Source organism: Hesperophylax consimilis, chromosome 21, assembly GCF_061612785.1.
Source record: "Hesperophylax consimilis isolate HC1 chromosome 21, BYU_Hcon_1.0, whole genome shotgun sequence".
Taxonomy (NCBI): Eukaryota; Metazoa; Arthropoda; class Insecta; order Trichoptera; family Limnephilidae; genus Hesperophylax; species Hesperophylax consimilis.
In genome coordinates, this window is record NC_142856.1 from 22974281 (window position 1) to 22998961 (window position 24681).

The 24681-nt window shown below is 35.7% G+C and overlaps 1 protein-coding gene across 1 annotated transcript; it reads right to left on the minus strand.

Moving 5' to 3' along the window:
• Positions 1–968: 968 nt before the first annotated feature.
• trp (transient receptor potential) lies at positions 969–24262 on the minus strand. The gene is made up of 19 exons (XM_089644461.1): positions 24102–24262; positions 16199–16343; positions 15995–16090; positions 15324–15466; positions 14331–14532; positions 14010–14183; positions 13607–13841; positions 13004–13156; positions 12657–12802; positions 12151–12391; positions 11277–11400; positions 10185–10380; positions 8399–8560; positions 7640–7862; positions 6057–6219; positions 4311–4474; positions 3135–3386; positions 2522–2701; positions 969–1510 (listed from the first exon to the last, which is right to left on the minus strand). The coding sequence occupies exons 1-19, from the start codon at positions 24260–24262 to the stop codon at positions 969–971; spliced, it is 3702 nt and encodes a 1233-aa protein (XP_089500587.1).
• Between the last annotated feature and the right edge of the window lie 419 nt (positions 24263–24681).

Sequence of the window (24681 nt, forward strand, 5' to 3'; positions counted from 1 at the left end):
CATAGAAATACTTTTACCATAAATAAACCATTCACACTGCCACCTTATTACATTTCCCATACATTCTGATGGCAGAATTATCCACTAGCGCCACCTAGCGGGACGCGTTGTGAGGCTTGGTTTACTTTAATATATTTTAGTGGATTATAAACATTATTTTGCCATGCTACACCAGTGCTTTAGCGGACAGAGTTGCCAGTCAGTACAAGTAAATAATGCAAGGACGCCAATATTTTAATGGAGTGGGATGTATTATTATTATTAATGTTCTAGAGTAGGTTTTTGTTCATAGTTACTAAAAACTGAAATTAAGAATTTCTTTAACTTTGTTATCAAAATTGGACTGATTTATTGGCTGTTTGAAAGTGCAGAAAGATTTTTTAGAAATATTTTCTTGAAAGTTTTCCTAGTATGTTCTGCTTGATTGGTACGGTACAATTTAAAAAAAATATAAGAGTGTACAAAATGAAGAAAGGTATAGTTTTTGAAATATCTATAAAACTTTTATTTTTATTTTAGAGGGTAAATCGTATAATAAAACATTATTATAACCACCAAAACAATTCAAATTACATATTTAAGTTTATTTATTTATAAAACATTACTTATTTATAAAACATACACTGTTCGTACGGGCTCAGCAGAATCAATATTTATATTTTTCATTTAAAAAATCATAGTGACCAGGTAAAAAGTATTAGTTTTTTATACATTTTTTGAAAGATAAGAAAATAACATTTTTGTCATGGAAAATATTTAAACGTTATATTAATTAAAATCCAATGAAAATAATTATATCTAAATAAAACAAATAATTTATTTGGTATGTCGTCTTTCATAATCATCATAGGTGCTATAAAAAAATCCTTGGAGAGTTCTACCAAAATCCTTCACTGCTCCTGCCGGCCTCCGTCTATCTACCGCCATGTTTTTAGGTTGTATGATAGAAAGAAAAACTATAAGCAATATTAAATCCATCCCGAAACTTGCTTTCCAGTGGCTTTGGACTTCCCTCTACCCGGAGTGAGAGACCGGATTGGAGAGGATCTTACACTCGTATCAGCTTCTGGTGGGCTGAGAACTGTCGTTGGAATTGGAGCTGGTACCACTGGACTAGCTGATGCTCCTGGCTCTGGACTTGAAGGTGTAGACGACTTAGGAGACGGGGGAGAAATGACTGGCTGAGAATGCTGTTCTGATGGTTTAGCTTCTTCAGATTCACTCTCAGATTTATGAGACGCTGGTGAAGTCACAGTTTTTGGTTTCTCCTCGGTTGTTTCTGGACTTGTGGATTTTGACGTGACGCTCTTGGGATACGAGTCAGTGGATTTTGGACTGGTGGGGTATGATTCTGGATGGTGGGTTTTTACGAGTGGGCTGGGTGTTCCTCTGCTGGCCGGGGGAGGACTAGGAGGGTGGGTGCTATCAGAGCCTGCCTCCGAAGGCTCCCGTGACCAAGATTTTAAGGGTCTCGTCACAGCTGATGTGGAAACCGATCCACTCTCGGACACTGAAAACATACAAAACAATTATTATTTCTCACTCTCAAATCAAAAATGTGAAACTTCCAATCTAGAAAGTGTCTTTGATACAAATATTACAATTTGAGGTTTTACTGAATTACTTGATCCACTATAAATCCTAGACTTATCTAGAAAATATTAAACATTCATCCTGGACGTAAAGTATTCATAGATTCTGATGCCGCATAGTAAAATAATAAATAAAAAAAGTATTTATCCAAGACACTATGCAATTAAATTCGGGTAGAATTTTGCAACCATTTAGAAAGATAGCAGCCAAAAATATGCAACAAAAAAATTAAGACATGGTTGGTAGCGCTTAGTCGAAGTACGATACAGTTAAAAATTACTGAATTTGACATGGTCGAATTAGCTCAGTGGTCAGAGCACTACCCGGCAAAGCAAAGATTCTGGGTTCAATTCGCAGATGCGACCGAATCCTTTTTTAAATTTCACATATTTCTTTTAAGAGTGGTTTATCCATAATGATTAAATATTACAATTTGAGGTTTTACTCAATGAGTATACCACTATAAGCACTTTACATTAAAATGTATTTCGAACAATTTTCATATTTCCGCAGAGTAAAAATTTTCAAGTGTGGCAAAGTAAATTTTTTCAACGCCAGAGAGTTAATTATACAAATGATTCAGAAACAAAAAAAACAATTCTGGAGCACATTGAAATTCAATTGTAACATTCTACGCCGTTCTTCAAACACATCCCATAAAGCTGAAGTCTATTAATTATGTGCAAGCACACTCGCTCAATATAAGATTTACATAACTTTTTCTGTCGGGAATTCCTCAAGGCAAATATTTCCGACCCTTCTAATGATGCCATTTTCACAGTGAACTATTAGCAAACCATAAGACAACAGGTACTCATCGTTAATTTCATATTTTTTTACCGAACGAAAATTAAAAAAAAGACCATGGATATCTTTTGGATGTCCAAGGAGCGAAATTAGATCAACAAAATACTAAATTTTTACTTACTGTCATCACGTTGCTGTGTTTCGACATCTGCATGAACCCTGAGGTCCTTGGCTCCTTCCTTCACATCCAGTTCCTCGTCAGACATCTCCTGGATAGGTGTTCTACTTCGGAAATCCTTTTCAACGGCCGGAGCTATGCAAGATTTCTCAACGGGCTCGTCCTTTTTGTTTACACTTGGCTCTGAAATGATTACAGCATTGTAAAACAAGTATTGATATTTAGATACATTATCTACCTAGATACTTGTATTGAATGGTTTTAAACTATTGCTTGTTTTGTAATCAAACAAGTGAAAATTCACGTTGGACAATATTATGGTAGGAGCTTGATCAAAAATGAAAACTAGGAAATAATTGTCAGAGTGCAAACATCATTCTACAAAAGGATTGTAATACATTTTCCGTTGACATCGTCAGAAGTTGCCGTAATTGTCTTACAGAAAAATATTCAATTTGATATTGCCGACGCGTTGGTTTTTCTGGGTCATTTCTTCGACCATTAAACATCCCCATGAACTTATATGACATAATATTTACATGAAATCACGAAACCGTGAGCGCTGTGGGCAGACTTAAGAAGACGAAAGAAGAGGACGAGTGATGTTGCTACAAACCTTCTTCTTTTTCCGGGTCTTTGTCCTTTTGCTCATCGCCAACTATTTTCTTTGACTTTGGTCTTAGTCTAATCACCGGCGGTTCGGTAGTCGGTTCAAATACCTCGTCTTCCAGGGCAAAGGAAGATGTGGAATCTCCTCTCTTGGCTCTCTCCTCGCGAATGTTGAAGTCGGATTTCAGCTTCCTCTTCATAAACTTGGCATAGGCCACTCGCGTTGTGGGAGTCACTTCTGACAACTTGGGATTGTATTCTGAAAACGGAGAAAATTATTTATTAGACATTGATATCGAAATTGTGAAATTAATATTCTTTATGTAATTTTGTTAATATTATGGTTTTGGTGAAAACATAAGATAAGTTCAATTTCTGTTTGTCTGCCTCTAGAGTTTTAGAGCAAAGGCTCCTGACCGCTTGATCTCGGAACAATGTTTGTCTGCCTCTAGAGTTCTAGAGCAAGGGCTCCTGACCACTTGATCTCGGAGCAATGTTTGTCTGCCTCTAGAGCTCTAGAGCAAGGGCTCCTGACCGCTTGATCTCGGAGCAATGTTTGTCTGCCTCTAGAGTTCTAGAGCAAAGGCTCCTGACCGCTTGATCTCGGAGCATTGCTTGTCTGCCTCTAGAGTTCTAGAGCAAGGGCTTTTGATCGCTTGATCTCGGAGCAATGTTTGTCTGGCTCTAGAGTTATAGAGCAAGGGCTCCAGACCGCTTGATCTCGGTGCAATGTTTGTCTGCCTCTAGAGTTCTAGAGCAAGGGCTTTTGATCGCTTGATCTCGGAGCAATGTTTGTCTGGCTCTAGAGTTATAGAGCAAGGGCTCCAGACCGCTTGATCTCGGTGCAATGTTTGTCTGCCTCTAGAGTTCTAAAGCAAAGGCTCCTGACTGCTTGATCTGGGAGCAAATTTTACGAATTTCTGCGAAATTTTTCGGAGATAATTAACATTTTGAAAGTTTTAATTGTGTGCATATTTTAAATTTACAACCACGGCTAAAAAATTATATCCCAGTCGTAGGACAAATTTGATAAAAAAACATCCGTATTGAGCTTCCCTCTTCTTTAGACAACGTTTCAGACTGTCTGGCGGTGTTTGCAATTTTTTTCATGGTTTGGTCGTGTGTTTTGAGAAACAAAGCGATGCGTAAAGCTACGTTATCATAGAAATGTCGTCCAGCTTACCGACTAGCTTATCAGTGTCCATGGACGACGTTGTATCAATATTCTCCAGAATATGCTGGCGAAGAGACTGGCGAGATCTTCGGAGAAGAGCTTCTGATCTGGTACCGATGGGGTCTCCCTTTGACGTGTTTTTGCGGACGAGTGCATTCCAATCTCTATTTTTACTGGAAAAATAAAAAAAAATATTAATTCATTTCATAATATATTTATAATACCATACCCAGCGTCATGCTACACGGAGCCAACACATTTGTTCTGCCTCATGGAATACACAGCAGATCACAGTGCCCCTGGTACAAACACCTTACAGTATTCCAGGATGTGTTGACTACATTTTAAATAATGCATAATTTTTATTCTGTAAAAACTAGCAAGGTTTAGAAAATTTCTGAAATAATTCTTCAAAATTGTAACAGAAATATGGATTTACTTGTAGCAAAAGTAGGTACCAGAAAATGGAGATGAAGAACCTAAACATTTCTGGCGTGTAAATTCTATTTATAAAACTTGTATGATCACACCGAGGAAGAAGGGAGGATAAAACCATAAATAGTACTTACTAATAAATGTAATTTATCGAAGAAATATTAATTAATGTAAGCGAAAATATAATACTTAAAATTTTGTTATTTGATATTTAATATTTATTTAAAACTATGTCACTGTGACAGGCGCGAGGCGGGCATTATTCAGGGATAAATAATCGGCCGAAGCATGGGGCATGATTGCTGTTTTTGATCTGATATTACGATATTACATATTGTGATGTATGGTAAATAGGTTGAGTTGTTAATCAATAGATGACGGTAGAAATAAAGCCTGTGCCAGAGGCCGTCAGATGCCGCTGGGGTATAACAGGTACTTGCGAGACAATATTATCGGACAGCAAGCTTCTGGGGCTGAGAAATTTACCTACCCTCGGGTAACGAACAGTGTAGTTTAGCCAGACCTTTTATTGTAATGTAAATAAACACAATTATATTAAAGATCTTTTTACTGTTTTTAAAGAGTTCCCAACACTCGACGTCTTCATAAATAAAGGCAGACATAACAACGGATATAATACATATTTTTATAATACCAACACATTTAAGAAACGACTTTTATTTAGTAGTACAGTACCCTAAAGTCTTTTTTTACATTAACCTTACATAGGGTAATCATTTCCCTCAGGGCATATGTCATCTTTCAGGATGTGGAGAGTTGTTTTTTAGGGAAAGAAAGGAGAGGAAGTTCTAAGAAGGTAAAAAGTATGAGGGTTGGGTTGGAATGTAGGGATCAGTGTGTCTAGGAGTGACGGACATATGAATATATTCCTCCCACTGCGGCGCAAGGCAATGGGTCGAGAGACCAGTTGGAGTGGTCAAAGAGTCTCCCCAAACCAGCCTCTCTCGATCTGGCACGCCACGCAGCTGGTGGGCAGGCGCATACTGAACATACCTCAACTGATGAACCCAGGCACCTCTGCTAAATTGTCAAACGCAGCGAACCACTTGGGGTGACCCGTGGCAGAGGTGTTGGTTATAAAATAAATGGTTTCAAACCCGCCTCCCAAATATAAAGCATGGTAAGCAATTAAGCATCTTACCTTTGAGGTCCACTCATGCTGATCATCCAGATCGGTATATTATTGAATCCACGTACTCGTATAGTAATCATGTTTATAATACCATGTTCATAGTAATCAAGTTGAATATTTAAAATTCTATAGGAAAATCAGGTTTCTTCTAAATTTAATATCCTTACCCATTATTCACAGACCGGCGGCCGATGGCTTTGGCTATTTGACTGAACACGTCCTTTGGCTCCTGTTCAGATGTCAGCACTTCATTGACTATTCCCTCCACTATTCCAATCTGGAAGTCTTTCAGCAGCCTTCTCTCCATTACACGGCCCTTTTTACCAGGAACTGGAAAATATCTCAAATTTATAATACATATATATTTTGTGTGCCTACTGCTGAACCCAAATCATAAAATATAATTGAAGAATGGTAAGAGGAGATAGCTCAACGTATTAATAAAAGCGCAGAGTTAAAAATCATATTTCTGAACGAAATTGCATTCGCACAGAGAATTGAAACCAGTTGGAAGCATTTTTTCCCATTATTTCTGGCTTTCACCCTTCAAGGCCATCATTTAAAATTATGAAGAAATGAATGGTGAATTTAAACATCAATTTTATTTAAATAGGCAAATTTACAAATTTAAATGAAAATTGGAGTCGAGCTCAGACTTAGAAGAGATGAGATGTTGAATGGAGGGGAGGCAATTTTAGATAAGGCTTGATAGAAGAGAGGATATTTGTTTAGAGAGGGACAACCAAAAAATATGTGATCTAAAGTTCCCACTTCTAGTCCACAGAATGTACAATCTGGGGAGTCAATGATGTGAATTTTAAAAAGGTGGGAAGGAACGGAAAAATGTCCGATCCTCATTCGAATAAGTGAAGAAATGTATTTTATGGAAAAATGGGGGAATTGTTGAAACCACGGTTTTGATGGGATAGTCTTTTGTATTGACGCATAGCAGGCTCCCTTGGATTGACTAGCAATGTGCCAATACTCTGCCCAAACATTGCGGAATCTATCTTTGATGATGGAAAAAATGTCAGATAGGGTAATATGGTTTACGAGGGTAACAACAGGGTTGGACGCTCCTTTTTTTTACCAAGGCATCTGCAATATCATTAGTATCATTACCCATGATGCCAACATGTCCAGGAATCCAAATCAGAGTTTTTCCAGAGCTTTGAATGGAGGCTATCATCACTCGAATAAGACATACAAAGTGATCATCAGGATGAAGAAGAGGACTGGATTTAAGTTTTTGGAGGGAACTGAGAGAGTCAGAGAGAACGAGGGAATGTTCAAAATTATTTTTGATTTTATAATGAGAGTTTCTATTATTGCAATGCACTCGGCTGAAAATATTGAAAATTGATTTGAAATCGAATGAAAATTCTGTCATTAAAATTATTGTGGACACGTTAATACCTATACCACAGTTAGGAGAGTCGGGAGATTTGGATCAATTTTCAAAATACTGAAAATATTGAAAAATGATTTGAAATTAAATGAAATATCAGCTATTTTTTATTTGGAAGCGTTTCCAAAATAAACAAAATAGCTGATACCCTAGCTATTCAATTCCGATAATGTAGAAGGGACAACCATGTTCCTTTGGACATTGGATTCAATTTGCAAGGATTTTTATTAGTCATTTTAATCAAATACTCTTTTGACCCTTCCTACTGCAGAAGTGTCTTACAAACGCATAGTGAGCAGTGAAAATACAATATAGTATTTAGCAAAAGGTTTGTTTATGTACCATTAGTATCATGTTTATCAACTCTCGGAGTCTGCATGCCATTCCTGTGCAAAATGTCGATAAGTTCATATCTCAGAGTGCTGATGTCCTGTCGGATTTCCATTACATCATCTTCAGTAACACCAAACTCATCTCTCTTGCGTTGCTCTGCCGTAACATAGCGTCGGACCAATTGTCGCATCACTGTCTCGTGTCGAACTAGGGCTTTTTCATGGGACTTTCTCTGTAAGTAAACAAGTGTTATTTTGTTTAGTTATTCAAAATATGGCAGATCCCGAATTCAAAGTAAACTAGACTTTGGAGATGACAAAAAATCATTGAATAAAGAAAGATGGCATCGTCAAATGAAGATGAAAGCAAGAAACGGACCTACCCATGTGTTGGCTCTACTAAAGATATGAAAAACGCCATGAAAAAGACAGACTCAGTTATATTTTGAAAATTGGTTGCGTTATGATGAATTGTTACGGGACCATTGTAACTTTTACGTACAGGCCTCATGGATGTCAAAAAATAAAACCCTTTGTAGCGAAACAATTTGCGAGAATCGATATTTTTTCGCGAACATGATTTGCACCATCACGTTTCGGCACAACAGTACCTCTGTAAAGGAAAATAAATATTGGCGAAGCGGTTTTGCTGTAGTGGCCTAGCGTTTTAGTACAAAAAAAAATATTTTTGAGTCACAAAATTAAAGGATCTTATTTATAAATAAATATGTTTGAATGTATGATGCGCTGATGACAAAAAAAAACTAACCAGAATAGAGTTGGTGTTTCTCCTCGATCTCCAAACCAGCATTTTGCACATATTCTTAGGTGTTGGAATCAGATTGAATGGCGGGGGAACGGTATCACCATCTTCAAAATATGACATCCACAAATTAGTTCTGGCAAACTTCCACTCTACGTCTGATCTTTCCTAAAAAGAACGTATTAAAATAGAATCAAATTTTCACAGTTCCTAAAGACATACAAAGGAAAAGAATCGAATTTAATCGGTGAGATTTCAAGATAATTTCACCGATTATAAATAAACGATTTCGTTTAATGATCGATAATACTCAATTGATTGTTTACAGTTACACAAGTACCTACAGGCAATAAAAAGGAAATGGTTGGCAAGGGACGTGTTTCAACACACTTTAACCCTACCGAAGAAAATATTGAATATAGTTACCTACACTTCCAGTTTGAAAACATCACTCTTATAGAAGTTAGAACTTGAAAATGAGTTTTTAATCTTTAACTGGCAACGAAAATAAAATAATAAAGTGTATCAAAAATATATTCAAGGAATAAGATTTTAATGCCTACTGACACAGAATAAAGAAGAATACTACAAGAAATGCGATGTGAGCGTGTTTTGTTATCCAAAAGACTGGAAAATCAGGCCTTAAATTTCTAATACAAAACAGTGTTTCATCAGCATTATGACATTCAAATGGGATGGCGATAAACGATGTCAGGCAAAGAGTCAGAGCGCTTGCTAAATGGGTTTGAATCAAAGGATAGGTATAAGTCAGTGCGGACATTCGTTTCCAAAACAAATGTATTCATTTGTTTTAAATCACTTTGGTAAAAAAATATAAAGAGGATTAAAATAAGTTTCAGTGATTATGTTGTAATTATTATGGCAATCCATATAGTTGGATTGAAAGTGTGACTGACTGCTGAGTATAAATCCGAAGATATATTTACAACCGCGATGAATTGCCATTTGCAGAGATTCACAGCTTTGTCTTTCAGTATTATTTTTATTTTACTTTATATTATACACACAAACAGTACATTGGTTACAGTGATGAAATCATTTACAGATATTAAATATTTCAAGGTTAGTACCGATGATATGTTTGCTTGTAATGTCTCATATGTAGTTTGTATATTCAGTAATTACCGGGTGACGTGTCTAATGTGTCGGTGTGTGTATGTGTGAGTGGGTGTGTATATGTATGCGAATTGAACAGTTTATAATATTATTGACTTGATGCCACTTTTAAATATGGGCAGTGATCAAAATGACGATGTTTAGACAAATATTATTTAATGTGTGAAGAGCACATTGAGCTACAATCATCAATGGAAGAGCACGATTAATTGGGGAACTAGATGCTGAATTTGTTTTATAATTAAGCGTGTGGAATAGCCCTGTGTATCTTGTAAAGGTTGGTTAAAATTAATTACAGAAAGTTAACTGACAGAAGTTTGCTTCGGTCGATGTTTATGTTTAAAATCTATGTACAAATATTAAATCAGCTAATGCTTGCCTTTGCTGCAAATATTGAAATGTACATTGAAAGAGATTGTTGAATATGGAGGTAAGATGTTTTATAAATTTGCTATCTATGTACAGTTTTTAGTGTGGATTCAAAATAGGCGAAGCATATTCCAGTGTACTTCTGGCTAATGCGAAATACAACATTACGATTGTACGCGGATTACTGAACACTTTACTTACACGTAGGACAAAACCAAGCATTTTATACTAGAGACAATTAGACAAAGATACTGATGCACGGAAGTTTTCAGACATAAATACTCACAGAGATAATTTGATACGAGTTCGACATCATGGCAATGAGCATGTTGAGCAGGACGATGATGTTGATGACGCTGTAAGAGCCGAACATTAAGAGAGCCCAAAATCTGGTGAAACTTTTGATGCCCGTCAAATCGAAAGACGTCAGATCCACCAGGCCAAAAGATGCCCAGAAAAGAGATTGGGAAGTCTCAAATAAGCTGTAGAAGAAATAAACATAGGTAAATTACGACATCGTGAATTAATTTTGGGGTATTACGCCTCCTCCTTCTTAAACAAATGTTTCGGACAGCGTTGCAGTGTCCATCATCAAGGCAAACGTATAATTTGATTTTTTTTTTAAATATTCTGATATCTTTTTTGCCATGAAGTGGTGGATCATTTAAATTTACTGAATAGTTACTGTTCTTTATACAAAAAGAACGGCGTCATTGTCATTTACCTTATATGGGTGTTACCTGAAAACCCTAAGAGAGATGTGTAGATTGTGGTGAAGTGTGTGATTATTTTCTTAGAAGCGATGCCGTGTTGCGCAAGCAAACCCTCCTACAGTATACTTAGTTAACTTAATGAGGTTTTCAGAATTTAGTTTTGGTGTAGCCATCAAGTACCGGATACTAAGAACTACTCTGCCGCTGTAACTAAAACACAGTACCTTAAGTAGTTTAATAAAGACACCGTGTTTTTATTTACCACGGCAGTATTAAGCTTCGCACTGTTTGATTACAACAATATTGATGGTTTTGTAGGGGCTTTTAGGAAGCGCAACACGGAATAATACCCCAAAAATAACCAACTCACCATCACGCTGTTACTCCGCAGGGATAGGCAGAGGACGAACCGCCAAACAACTCTGTCTTGGCACATACTCCTTGCTCCATTCAAATTTAAATATCTTCTCATACACACCTACCGTTCTGTCATTCTAACTATATAAATGGCTGGACTCAAGTGTTTGTTTCATTTGAACGTGTCACGTCAATAAATCACGGTAATGCTTTCGGGCGTGAAAATCGTAAATCATACTAGCTTACGCTGTATTTATTGTAAGTTATTGTTTAAAAGGAGGCTAGGGGGGATATTTTTATTGCCTTACTTTATATATCGTCTCCATATTGAGCAAGCTTTCTCCTGTCCATCAAAGTCCGGTAAGCCATTGGGGTGATGAAAGCACTTGTTCTTCTCCAGGTCTGCGTAATACCACATCAACTGGTTCAAACCTGGATTTACATATTTACAAATATATTAAACCGCCATAGTAAAAACAATATTTTCATTTTATCTTTGGTTGAATACAAGACGAAAAACAACAATTTGTTGTTAAATTACCAAAAATAAATTAAATATGACTTATATCTAACATTTTAACAATAATAAAAAAAATAATGGCAACTAGGAAAAAGTTTCGCGAAATACAGTTGACACCATCAACACAACAAGTTTAAAAAAAATGTCGCATCATTGAGTTATGCATAATGAGTACAATGAAACAATTTTTAAACATTATTCTACTTATCTATTTTATCAGACCTGTAAGGTTACGTTTATCCGGTAAAATTGTAAGATTGGGTAATTTTCCAAAATTACCCAGTCTGAAGATGAACGTAATTGTTTGAAACTGCTCTGGTCTGATAAAATAAACAAGTTGAATAAAGTTTTAAATTGGTTTCATTATATTCATTACGATGGAATTGCACAAAGAACTAACAGTTGCAAAAATATAAATTTTACATAGTTATGGAATTGAATTCTGCCGCCCGCCACGCCGTTGGTGCTAAAAGCATGGGTGTTTACTGCAAGATTTGATGGGCCTTACAAGGGTGAGTTTATAGCTGTTTCAACACAAGGAGACACATCAACAAATCGGCCGTGTCGTATTTTATAGCAGCTTACCCACTCAACCGAATTTAGGAATATCCTAGAGTTCATTGGAAACATTAAATCAAAGAAATAATATTATTATACTTTACCGCATCCAAAAGCAAACAGCACCAACGTGTAGATGAAGAAGAATTTGATGATATCGATGATCATTCTCCCCAGTGAGACCTGCAGAGGCCCGAGATGGGGGTTGATGGAGAAGATGTGAACAAGTTTCATATAGCTAAAAACCATCCCCGCAGCAAAAGCTCCCTCAGAGAGGAGCATCGGGTCGTATGGGTCCCAGCGCTCTCGAGGATACCAAGGGTCGAGGCCTCTTCCCGCATCACGCTGAAATGTTTGATTTTAACCTTCCTTAAATTCAATCTTTTTACGAATCGGTGGTGGTATTGAGATTTTCAAAATCATTAGATGGTGTATATGTATATGGTGAGTAAAAATAATCAGAATTTGCTTATAAGCAGGCTAAGAACCTTATGAAGACTATCGATTGAGAGAAAGAGAGAGAGAGAGAGCGAGAGAGCCGCAAATAATCGGATTCATGAATTAATTGACCACAATGGGGTTCGACAAAATTTACCTAACCTAACCTTACCTGAACAATGTACCAGGAGGCAAAACGCAAGCTTATCCAAGCAATGTAAAAAACGTTTGTTATAAAGTCCACTATGTTCCATAAATCGTTTATGTATTCTATAACTCCACCGCTCCAAAGAGATCTGATTTCTGACCAAACGAGACCTGGAAAGAAAATTAAATATTTATTTTTGCAAATACCAGTGAAACCAGCTCTTTGCTATTAGACCCTGCAACGCGTTTACCTTCTTTTTTGGCCAATCAAGATAGCATAATCAATGTTGGTACTGTTCATCCGGATTTAACGATTATCATCAATAAAAAAGGAAGCGAGAAGAAACTAGGACATCAGATGACAATACTTACTAATAATGTAAATTATGACACTAAATTCGATGATACCAGGCATAGCCCCTCGCTCTCGCCTCTTCCAACCTTCGAGTATGGAGAGCATCCAGGGGTTGCCGAACCATTCCAACACCAGGTATTCAGCACGTTGAGATGCTAACCCGAGAAGTACTAGAATCAGAGAATTTATTTAATAGATTGACAACTGATTTCGAATGGGTGAGGACTACCAGCAATCCGCCAAACTGGACACAATTAAGAAAACACTTAACTTTTCAAAGAATAGTTCTTCTAGTGAAGGTAAGTTTTAACTTTTTGATGATGTAATTAGAGAATCAAAGTCTAATTCCTTTGTTTACACCACTGTATTCGACACAAAATGCAAATGTTTTGAGAAAAATGCTCTCTTCATCAGGATTAGTCGTACACTTAAGTTAATTATAGATTCAACTTGGATGAGGGGTTAGTGGATGGGGGGGACGGGAGGGTCACACCCAAATTGGCAGAAGAATACTTAAAGTAAAGTAGGAGAAACATAATTTTTAAAAGATAGAAGTCTCATAAAGAAACAGAGGTAGATTAAATGAGAGGTAAGATAATATTAGATAAGCGTTCACTTACATAGAAAGAACGCATAAGAAGTACTGTGACATATAAACTTGACGAACGGCTTCTTCATAAACTGCCCCCATTCAGAGTTGGGTGCCATCATGTAGATGGAACTGTAGACGGGGAACATTGCACCCAGCTTCATCACCTGCACCAGTTGGCCCAACATGTTCTTGCGCCTGAAGCCGGGCAGACCCTCATACCAGATGGCGCCCAAGAGTTGCTGGACGTTGGGGTGGGCTACGAACTGGAAAAGGTCAAGTTAAAATATCTTATATCTGCCAATTGGCAAAATACTGAGAAATGACAAGATTCCAAAAAATGTTCGATAGGTAAACAAACTCAGAGTGCTTTAATCAGCAGTGTTTCCATTTACGTGTTTTAATAAAATGAGTCAAATAATGTTTTTATTTACCATTTTCTGTTTGTATTTTATAGCCAGCTTCAGCCTATCAAGAGTCTGCCTCTCACCAGGGTCCCAAACGTCCGTGTCCGCGGGATTGTAGTTGAGCATGATTTCTAGTTCATTGGAAGTCCTGGCGTGGTCTAACAAGGCTGTAGCAAAGCCTTGACATTGGGCTCTTAGTTCCTACAAACAGATAATAAGAGTACCTATAATATTTTAACAAAATCATATTCCACCCAACAAAATGAAAATGGCTTTTATATTACTCTAGTGACATCTCAGCTATCGTTATTCGTTAAGGGTGTGAACACAAATAATTCAGTAACATACATTATACTCCGCCCTGAACTCGGTCTCCATACGGCTTAGCCTCCTGAGCTCCCATGACAGTTGAAAGGCAGTGAGTACGGGGTCAGGTGATGAGAGGGCGATCAGGGAAGGCGCGGTGAGTGCACGATAGGCATTGATCCTCGCTTGCGAGTGGCGTAAGGAGTCGCGGGCGCTAGATACTACGCACTCATCGCAGCCGCACCTAGAAGAAGTATTAGTAATTTAAGAAGAAGATAATACTAATAAATCTAAACGAAACATCAAACAGAACAAGACACAACAATAAAAAGGTAAAGTTTGCAACTGAAAATCGAAGAAATAGTTCGCCTACAGCACAATAGTAGCATTTGCCGGAGAGATTGAGAAAGACCTCAAGCAGAACTTTGATAGTACAAGACAAGGGTTTTGATATTTTGCAATATGTTAATGGTCTCTTTCACCGGATAACCCTAAATTGAAGCGTAGCAAATTAAGATCGGAACACTTTGTTTATTTTTTATAATATTTGAAAATTGACGAAAAGGCTCGAGTATTGCTTTCGAAACCCAGGTTGGTGTAATCCTATATGCTGAAGCACCAAAAAACTCGGCCATAATGAACTTTGCGTACTTTTTATTATCGGACTTACTAAATGAACGTATTTTTTTAGCTCGCAATATCAATTAACATATTAATGATCCATGAGGTGTGGAGGTATGCAACATTCATTTAACTGACACCAAACAACAGGATAAGGCAATATTGAAACTTGATCGAAGTAACTACTAGAATTATCTAGGAAGAAGGAAGATGATGGAGTGGATGCAAAACAGAAAGGAAAGTAAATAAAGTGTAAGAACCTATTTTATATCTTAAAATACGAGAATTTTTGTCGAGGGATTTGAATAATTGGCAATGGAAAGTCCCTTAAAGTATCTTATATGTGTGCATAGAAAATCGATGAAGTAATAATAGTTTTTTACAAATAAATAATACGACGATTGATCAGTTTACCTTACATCGTGGGGCATCGGCAGGGTGGCTCCTCTATCCAGGAGGATCTTGAGGATCTCATAGTGGTTTCTGTGCGCTGCTAGAATAAGGGGCGTGATGTCGGGGGTAAACGTGGAGCAGGATCTGTCAACTGCTTCCCAACTCTGCAAATTCAAAATATGTCGAAAACCTCACATGTACCCTTTAGAAATTAAATAGAGTAAAAAAATAACAATTTTCATTGAAATGCAGATGAGTCCTAGAAGAGTAAAAATTTCATGATATTTTTATATTTTATTAAAAAAATGTTCAAACGCGTTCAAGTTAAGTGAAGTTAGTCAGTGTATTTGGAAAAATTTTGGAAATAAAAACAATACTTTTTTACCCCCTTTGACGGATTTGGTGGATACTCTTCGATTCCATTACCGAGTCCTTCGTCCTTCATTACGATTTTTTATGAAATATTTGGTTTCAAATTACTTAGAAATAATAATATTATGTGCAAATGAACTTTATTTATATATCTGCTTCAATGTAACATATAAAACACACGGATAATTAGTATATAAACGAATACACATAAACAAATATAATAATACTAGTGGCTCTATATGGAAGCCTTGCAGTACACCTGATATACTTAGAAAAAAATATTTTAGTCTTTTGAACATCCAAAATCAAATAAAGCTTACATAAGGATCTCCCGGTATATGATGTTCTTCCTCCCACTGTAGGAGAAGCTCCACGGCTTCGACGTACTCTTCCTTGATACTGTGAAGGAGAGCATCCTGAAATAAAATTAACTTTTAAAATAAGTCAGTGAATGCCATAGACCACCATGGTGCATTAAGGTAATACTATTTTATTCTTATATAGGTGTACATTTTACTATTTACCTTGACTTTAATTCCAGCTTCGAGAAGAAGTCTGATGAGCTCGATGTTCTCATTCTCAATGGCGGCTATTAGGGCAGATCTGTTGAGAGGATCAACGCAGTTGATCTCCAACACCGCTGGCTGGTCAGGGTATTCCTCGAGTAAACTGGATAAACAGCAAAATGTAGGGTAAACTGAGGTAACTTAGTAATTTTTTTGAAAAAAAAGGACGATATTTTTTCCACGAATTTTCTTCCTGTAGGTATGGAAATTATTTGAAACAATTACATCAATTTTATACGAAGTATATGTACTAATTCTTTATAAATTTATAAACAAGTTTCGCCTTCTGAAGGTATTCTCTAACCTAAAAAGCGCGTAACTATTTACATTGAACAGGTTCAAATACTTTTTTCCAATCTCAATTCATTTCACCTTCTTATTTTCCATCACCTCTCCATTTCTATCATGATTCTCGATTTAAATGGAATGAATTTATTTTTCGACGATAAAATAGCTTCAAGCCACAAAATGAGATAAGACGATAAAGATGAATACCTATTTGAGGATTCGTAACCTTATGTGACAGTGATGACATCAAATGTGTTTATACTTATTATCAGAGATTTGAGGGTTGAATAATTTCATCTAATGGGCCTTATACAGGTTCGCCCACATTGGGCCAACGCGCTGATCCAACGTCTACAGGACCACTTGGTTGTTGGATGCGTTGGTCGTCCGATTTTTTTAGGTGTTGCAGGTCTTTATGGGTTTTTATGGTGAGCAATATGGAGTTATGTAAAACGCTTTAACTTATAGCATAATTTGTCACCCCCTTTATGTTCTAGGAGCCTTCCCGACCTAGCTCTCTGGACAGCCTGGCTTGCTCCTGTAGCAGCCTACCTACACCAACCAGCGTCTTTCACGGGAACACAGGTAACAGCAGACTAAATGCGACATATTCATAAAATGGCAGTTTTTAAAATTCAAAATTTAAAATTCTTCTAATACGCGGTCAACGTTTTCCACAAATCGCTTGTCCACATGTTTCTACATGAAAATTGTTCAACAGCTAATCGTACTCTTATAGGCTTTTCCGCCCTTACGTGGCTTCCCAGATTTCACCCTTGTGACCGGCTAATTCCGCTGCCTACCGCTTTAGGGCATCGATTGGACGGTAGACGGTAGACAGTAGACAGTAGACAGTAGGTGATACATTCATCATGTTCGTACACCTGCCAGAAATTTTTAGAAAATACGTGTTTGCTTTAACGCGTTTTTCGCATCGGTTTGTTAAATGTATTGGAATCTTGTGATCACGAATCACAATACATAACGAAATAGTCCACTACTGTGAGAGATAAGTTTTTGAAAATGTAGGGCGTAAGGCATGACTCGTTATTTCGGTTTAAAAGTTCGGTGTAAAATTATTGTCTATGTGTGGACTATAAATCATCGACTGCAGGAAGGTTTATTATTTATTTATTACGTCCAGGTGATTTACTGAGATTTGTTGGATCACAGGGATATTACAAAAAAGGAAAAATACAAACATGTTTATATTTAGTTGGTACAACCATCAGCAAATCGAAAAGTTATGTATCATTGAAGAGAATACAGTAAAAAGATAACGATCACTACTAGGAATTGAACCCAGCATCTGTTGTCTTACCGGGACACATCTCAACTACTTGATCTATTGACCTATTTATTAAATGTCATATTTACAATTCAGAATTAACAATTTCAACTTGCAACCAATTTTTTCCCATATATTTTGCAGGGTTCCATGATAACTCAACACGGTGACTATTCAAAACACCTTTAAAAAGTGATATAAAGTCATTAAAAACGATGAAAAAAAAATTAAACATAACTTAACCTAACGTAACCTACTTAACCCAGTTAATAAAGTTTTTGTTTCATCACTTTCCATGACTTTATATAACTTTTTAAAGATGCGATCAATTATCATTTTGATGATTTATCCGGTCACCATTTTGCAGCTAGCTTTTAATTATTTTTTTAAATGAGTTCCACGTTATATGACGTTTAATAAAAAGGGTCCAAATGGTCAAGTGATGTCCCGGTATGACAATAGATCCTGGGTTCGATTCCCAGTTGCGAGTCACTGTGACCGTTATCATTATTGTCAGTTTCTTGTTCTGTTTCATGTTTCGTTTAGGGTTCCATGCTAACTCAACACAGTGACTATTCAACACACTTTTAAATAGTGATATAAAGTCATTAAAAACGATGAAAAAAAATTAACCTAACCTACTTAACCCAGTTAATAAAGTTTTTGTTTCATCACTTTCCATAACTTTATATAACTTTTTAAAGATGTGATGAATTATCATTTTGATGATTTATCCGGTCACAAAGTTGTTCCCTGAAAATGAATATTTATAAAATTTTGCTTATCCAATCCAATTTACAAATTATATAAAATCGAACACTTCATAGTATTTATCGGCCCTAAATGAGTTATATTATTTATCTCCTTAATGTGCTCGAAGCTAACTAGATTTACGGCGAATTAATTGAATGTCGTTACTTGGTTTACCGTAAATGCATTTTTGACAATCTCACAACTTTAATGCATCCATTAAAATAAAATTTATGATGCGTTTCCAAGATGCAGTAAATTTCAAAAATAATAAATTTTAATATTAATTTAACGATCTATGGAGATTGCAAAATGGGAGTCACGGGGATTCGTAATAAGACAAAGCGAAATCTCTTGCATGTCGTCAGTGTGCCAAGTTTACTTATAATAATGATAATAATAAATGAATTTTATAAAATATATTATGATAAAACTATATTAACAGACCGAACGATTAGTCATAATAGACCCGATATAGTTTTAAATGACAAAATTAAAAAAAAAATAACTTATATCATTGATGTCGCTATTACAAATTCCTGAAATATTCAAAAATCTGTTTCTGAAAAAAAAAATACACAGATTTAGGGAATGAAATTAAAAGAATTTGGCATTCTCAGAATATTAAAATATTACCATTTGTTATTTCGGCTACTGGCATTATACCTAGTTTCTCTCATTCAAAATTTAGGCGTATTAGATCTGTCAAAGAATTTATACATAAAAATGCAAAAATCAGTCGTTTTAAAAACATGTAGGATTACGAAAGATTTTAAAAATATTTATATTGAGGGATCAGTAGGATTTATAGGCCCTTTTAGAAGTTCTACCGAGTCGAACCCTCTGATATGAAAATATCTGGAGTCGGTGAATTATTTTCCCATTTGATCTCAGGGGATTTGACGTGTTGTTTTTGTATTGTTTTGTATTTATTATGCTTATAATGCACTTGCATAATGTGGATTGACTAGATGATCATTTGTGGAAAATTGTGTGGAAGGGTTTAGTTTTTCCTGTGGGGAAGATTTAACCCGGACATAAAGACGGAAAAGTATTTCACAAAAAAATTATACAATAAAACATATGCGGAAACTTTAACTAGCCAAATAGGAATGGATCCTGTTTTAGGCCAGTCAAATTGACAAATTTAGTTCAAATCGTAATTTCATATCGCATTGTTTAATTATAGAACATATTATTTTATAGAAGGAAAAAAAGTGTTTTTTTTATTCTTTATATTGGCTTTCACCCATTAAAAGTGATCTTGGCCAAGTGTTAGGATGGAATTACTGTTAGAAGCTTTAGTTAAATATACAGTTAATATGTTTAGTAATAATAATAACATGGCATTTATATAGCGCAGTTTAGTGTCATTTCACTTCAAGTGCGCTTTACTGTAACAAACTTAAAAACGATAATTTCGAATTTCATGTTCTTAAAATTATTCCTACAGCGTGCCTTACCCAATACAGATCTAATATTATAACACTAAATATACTATTTATACAAAGTGATGACAAAACACAGAATAACAATAAGAGCAGGACAGGACAAAACAAAAACATTAAAACTAAAACATAATTTAAGTTAGGAGGCAGTTAGTGCTCAGAAATGAGAATTTTCTGAGCAAACATTTTAAAATGTACAATAAGGGGGAAACCTAAACCAAACAATTACCGGAAGATTTAGAATATGGCTTATTATAAAATATTGAAAAGAAGTTAAGGCGATGCCATACGTAGTAATGCAAAATCATAAGTTTTTGGTTTGAAAATTTGGTCGCCTAGAAATGTTTCAGACCTTTGAAACAATCGAGTATTTTTTATATGAGTGTTTTATAAGCCCAGAAAAAAAGAATGTATAGGCCTATGAAAACCGCTTTAAAGTTCAAAATCTCCTACTTACGAACCCATTTTCGGTTATGATTTTATTGTATAATGTTGCCAATTAAGTTATTTATAAAATGATAGGAAAAAAAGTAAATATTTATGCCTGAACATCCACAAAATAAAATAAAAAGCACTTTTTAGCCATGTTTTTTTCTTGCATAAATCAAAACATGCGGATGGTGTTAAGCGGGAATTTAAACCTTATCGCCATATACGTAAGGGTTGTTATTGGTAGCGGCTCAATTTAAAATATTACACGACGTAGTGCATCGCCTCAAGATTAATGAATGGTAAGATTTTTTAAATAATTTTGTTTTTAAAGCCCGTTTAAATTCAGCCAAATTCTGGTGATTAGTAAGAGCTGAGGGAAGTCTATTCCAGTTTGATTGTGTTACATTAAATATATAGTTTTGTGTATCCAAATAAAAAAAAAACAAAATTAAACTGTCGAACATAAAAATCATCTTAGAAGTCAGAACAGTAATGACATTTTTGTTCCATAACGGTCGGTGAAAAAGTGTTCTCATACCTCGGAACAACAAAAATATTGTAACAAAACCCCTTCAAATCTCATATTCCATAAATTGACGCACTTTGGTCCAAAAATAGCTAAAAGGCTTGGTTATAAATTTAGGCAGAACAGATTCAGAAAATAAATGATTAAAAATATCACGCTGAAAATAATGTATTTTTATGAATTCTTTACCATAATTTCTTTTCTCATTTTCATAAATTGATATTTTCTACCAACTAACATATTTTTTTAAATAAACGAATAGGTTATTTTACACTCAATGATTAATTTCATAGAAGAGTTCTCTGCCTAATTAAAAAAAAAGTATGGGACATAATGTAACCACACCTGTATTGCAACTAATTTTTATGTGAAACCGTCTGGAGCAAGAAAAACTATGGCACCCCAAATTGGGATATGCTGCGAGGCTGAATTAAGTGGGGAGAAGACGGAGATGGGGAGGAGGAAGGTGGGGAAGTGCCTGGTTATTCAAGTAACGTTTTAACTATACTCACACTTACAATACAAATATATGCTCTTACATTTATGTTAATATATATTAATATATTTTTTTAAACATATTTATTATGAATATTCAATTTACAAAAACCAAAAAAAAAACAAAAATTAAAACTAATAAAAAATAAAAACTTTCTTCTACAACACATAAATACTTGTCACACCTATACATAACCACGTAAACACCTCAGCACAGGTTCTCCTAGTGAGGTGTTCACGAAACATACAATATTGCTCACATACAGTATCACCTTCTCAAACCTACCTTACACACAACATATTATAGTTATAAGTTTGAAATATATCATGTAAAAATATAAATAATTATGTGAACACTGTAAATATTATACAGAAAAAAATGGTGGTCTTACACCAGCGCGATGCTGAGAGTTTATTCAATTCTGGAACGTACCGCAAACATACTATATTATGTATAATTCAGTTTGTTTACTACAGATATTTCAATTGTTGTTTCGTAAGTCTGATTGTTGATTCTGCTTTTTTTCTTCGTCATCCTACACGTGCAGTCTGATTATGATATCATGATGCTAGCAGCGGTGATGCGGCTGCTGCAAGTATATTATTTTAAATGAGTAATTTGTAAAATAACACAAATTAATATAACATAATTTAGTTGCCACGCCGGCATTTGAACCCGTGACCTCCAGCTTGCTATTAGAGAGCCTTACCCCTCGACCACACATCAAGTGCACCCTACTGTCGAATTTGGCAGCCATCTCTGGTCCGGAGCCCCTAAATACCTGAAAAAAACCCTTGACTCTGTGCAGAAACGGGCGGTCCGTTGGATAGATTCCCCAATCCAAACGGACTGCAATCTTTAGAGCACAGGCGTCAGGTAGGTATGCTGTCCTTGTTCTATCGGTATTACAATGGAAGATGCTCTGAGGAACTAGCGTCATTGATCCCTTCGGCGCCGGTGCGTAGTCGGGATACACGCCAAACGCGCGCCCAACATTTGTACACGGTTGACATTTGTCACATGAGAACGGGTCGCTTCTACGATTCGTTCTTAAGTTCAACAGCTTGGCTGTGGAACGAACTGCCGGCCTCTGTGTTTCCTCCCTCCTACAACATGGGACTCTTCAAGACCCATGTTCACTCCTTCCTTTCCACAAAAAGACCCTCCACACAGCATCCCCAAAGATGACATAGGCCCTGAGGGAAATTATTTTCTTCAGGGCCTCCTGTGTGGAGTTAATATAACAAAAAAATAAAATAAAACATTGTGCTTGTTTAGATGTTTTTTTTTCAAATGATGATATAAATATAAATAGGTCAGTAGGTATATACCAAAATTTTTTAAAACAGGACAAATTAGCAGAAATAATGTCAGTATTACTAGAAAAAATGTATGCAGCTTTCAACACGGAGTCGAAATAACTGACTACAAACTGTTGAGTTACCGAAATAAATATCGATAAGATATAGATTTTTTTTCAAATTGCTAAAAATATTTAAGAAAACAGTAATGTTTGATAGTCATAGTTCGGGCTGTATAATTTTTTGCGGTCATTTAAAGGACTTGGAAATTGGATTTGTACCAAAAGCAGTGATTTATTTATTGTACAAACATGTACGTTTTATGTTTATGTTATTTAATCAGAATTTTCAACATGTCTCTGTTGAATTAGAATGAAACATTTTGTGGACGGAATATCAATTTGTACGGAAAAAAACTGAATTAAAGCTTTTGATATGAATCCTCCATCTAATTTCGGAGAATGAAGAATTTCTTGACAGAATATTTAATTAATTAGGTATGCTGATTTTATATATAATTTTTCTCAATAGCATTTATTGTTTTTCGCTTGAACTTAAATAAAATAAAATTTGAAAATGATTTTACTTTATGTGTTAATTATCTAGGTAAATGTCGTGCTTATGAACGATAGACGAATGTCCTACATGAATAGAAGACATATAAGGATTACGGTTTATATCGTTCAAAATCAACCCATATAAAATGCATATTATAAAATATTTCTTTCAATTTTCCAAAAAAAAAATTTACTGAAAAATAATAAATGTAAATAAAACATTACTTTTGTAAAATTTATTTATATATTATTTGAAATACTCACAGAATATTAGTTACAAATAATTATTATATTGTCAAAATTGCCATTGGGATTATTTTTTAACATTATCTTCACACAAGAGGTCCCGAGGAAATAAATCCCTCAGGGTCTATGTCATCTTTACGTATATTTTTCTTAGATTCTTTTAAGGGGAATGAAGTATAGGAAGTTTTGAGAGAGTATGAGAGGTGATGTACGAGGGGTGGGTGTTGGTTATCCAATACCCAAATTTGCCTCAGTTAAAAATGTCCCTACATCCCTAAATCCCTACATCCCTACATCCCTACATCCTTACATCCCTACATCCCTACTTCCCTGCATCCTTACATCTCTACATCCCTACATCTCTACATCCCTACATCCCTACATTCCTAGCATGGCGGGTGAAATATCACTAAAAATGTATCTGCATGAAATAAATAAAAAAAGTAAATCAAATTCTTATTTGATTTAGAAACAACTTTTAACACCTATTATGTCTCTAACTGTTTGTCGGTAGAGTGAGTTATCTTACCTTCGGACAGTAGCGCAGTCTCCGCGCTCGGCGTGCAGCAGAAAGGCCTTTTCCTGCGAGGTGAGCACGTGCTCGGTGACGGCGCGCAGGTCGTGCTGGGAAGCGCGCGCGCTCTCCGTGCCTGAGCCGAGCAGCTCCTCTCTAGACTCTGTCACCTTCATGGCGACGGGGGGTTACTAGCCACTTGGCATCTGAAAAATAATTGAAATACATATACACGACATTATATTTGTTGTTAAAACTTTTATCAAAACCAACCAAAAAAGTGATGGGAATACAACCTTTTCATTGCGCTTCTGTGGGAAAGTAAATTTAACTAACTAGACTTTAAACGTTCTCAGTTAAAACCCATTGTCCATCGAACATAATAAGATAAATATCTCAGATATATGTACATGTACAGCACTAAAATCACCTCCATGAATTCCAGACAAACATTTTATTCAACAGACTATAGGGTAAATTATAGGGTGCTTACATCTCCCGAAAATAATAACAACATTACTTTTACCCAAATTTATGTGAGACTGGTATAACTGTAAGCCTGAGCGCGATACATCGCGCGGCAACTATTTCATTC

Excerpts from the sequence above, each read along its gene's own strand:
- trp (XM_089644461.1), bottom strand. The coding sequence starts at position 24,262 with ATGAAGGTGACAGAGTCTAGAGAGGAGCTGCTCGGCTCAGGCACGGAG. Across the intron at positions 16,091-16,198 it reads AAGCTGGAATTAAAGTCAAG|GATGCTCTCCTTCACAGTAT; the intron begins GTAAATAGTAAA and ends ATTTTATTTCAG. Across the intron at positions 11,401-12,150 it reads GCTGTTTGCTTTTGGATGCG|GTTTGAACCAGTTGATGTGG; the intron begins GTAAAGTATAAT and ends ATGTAAATCCAG.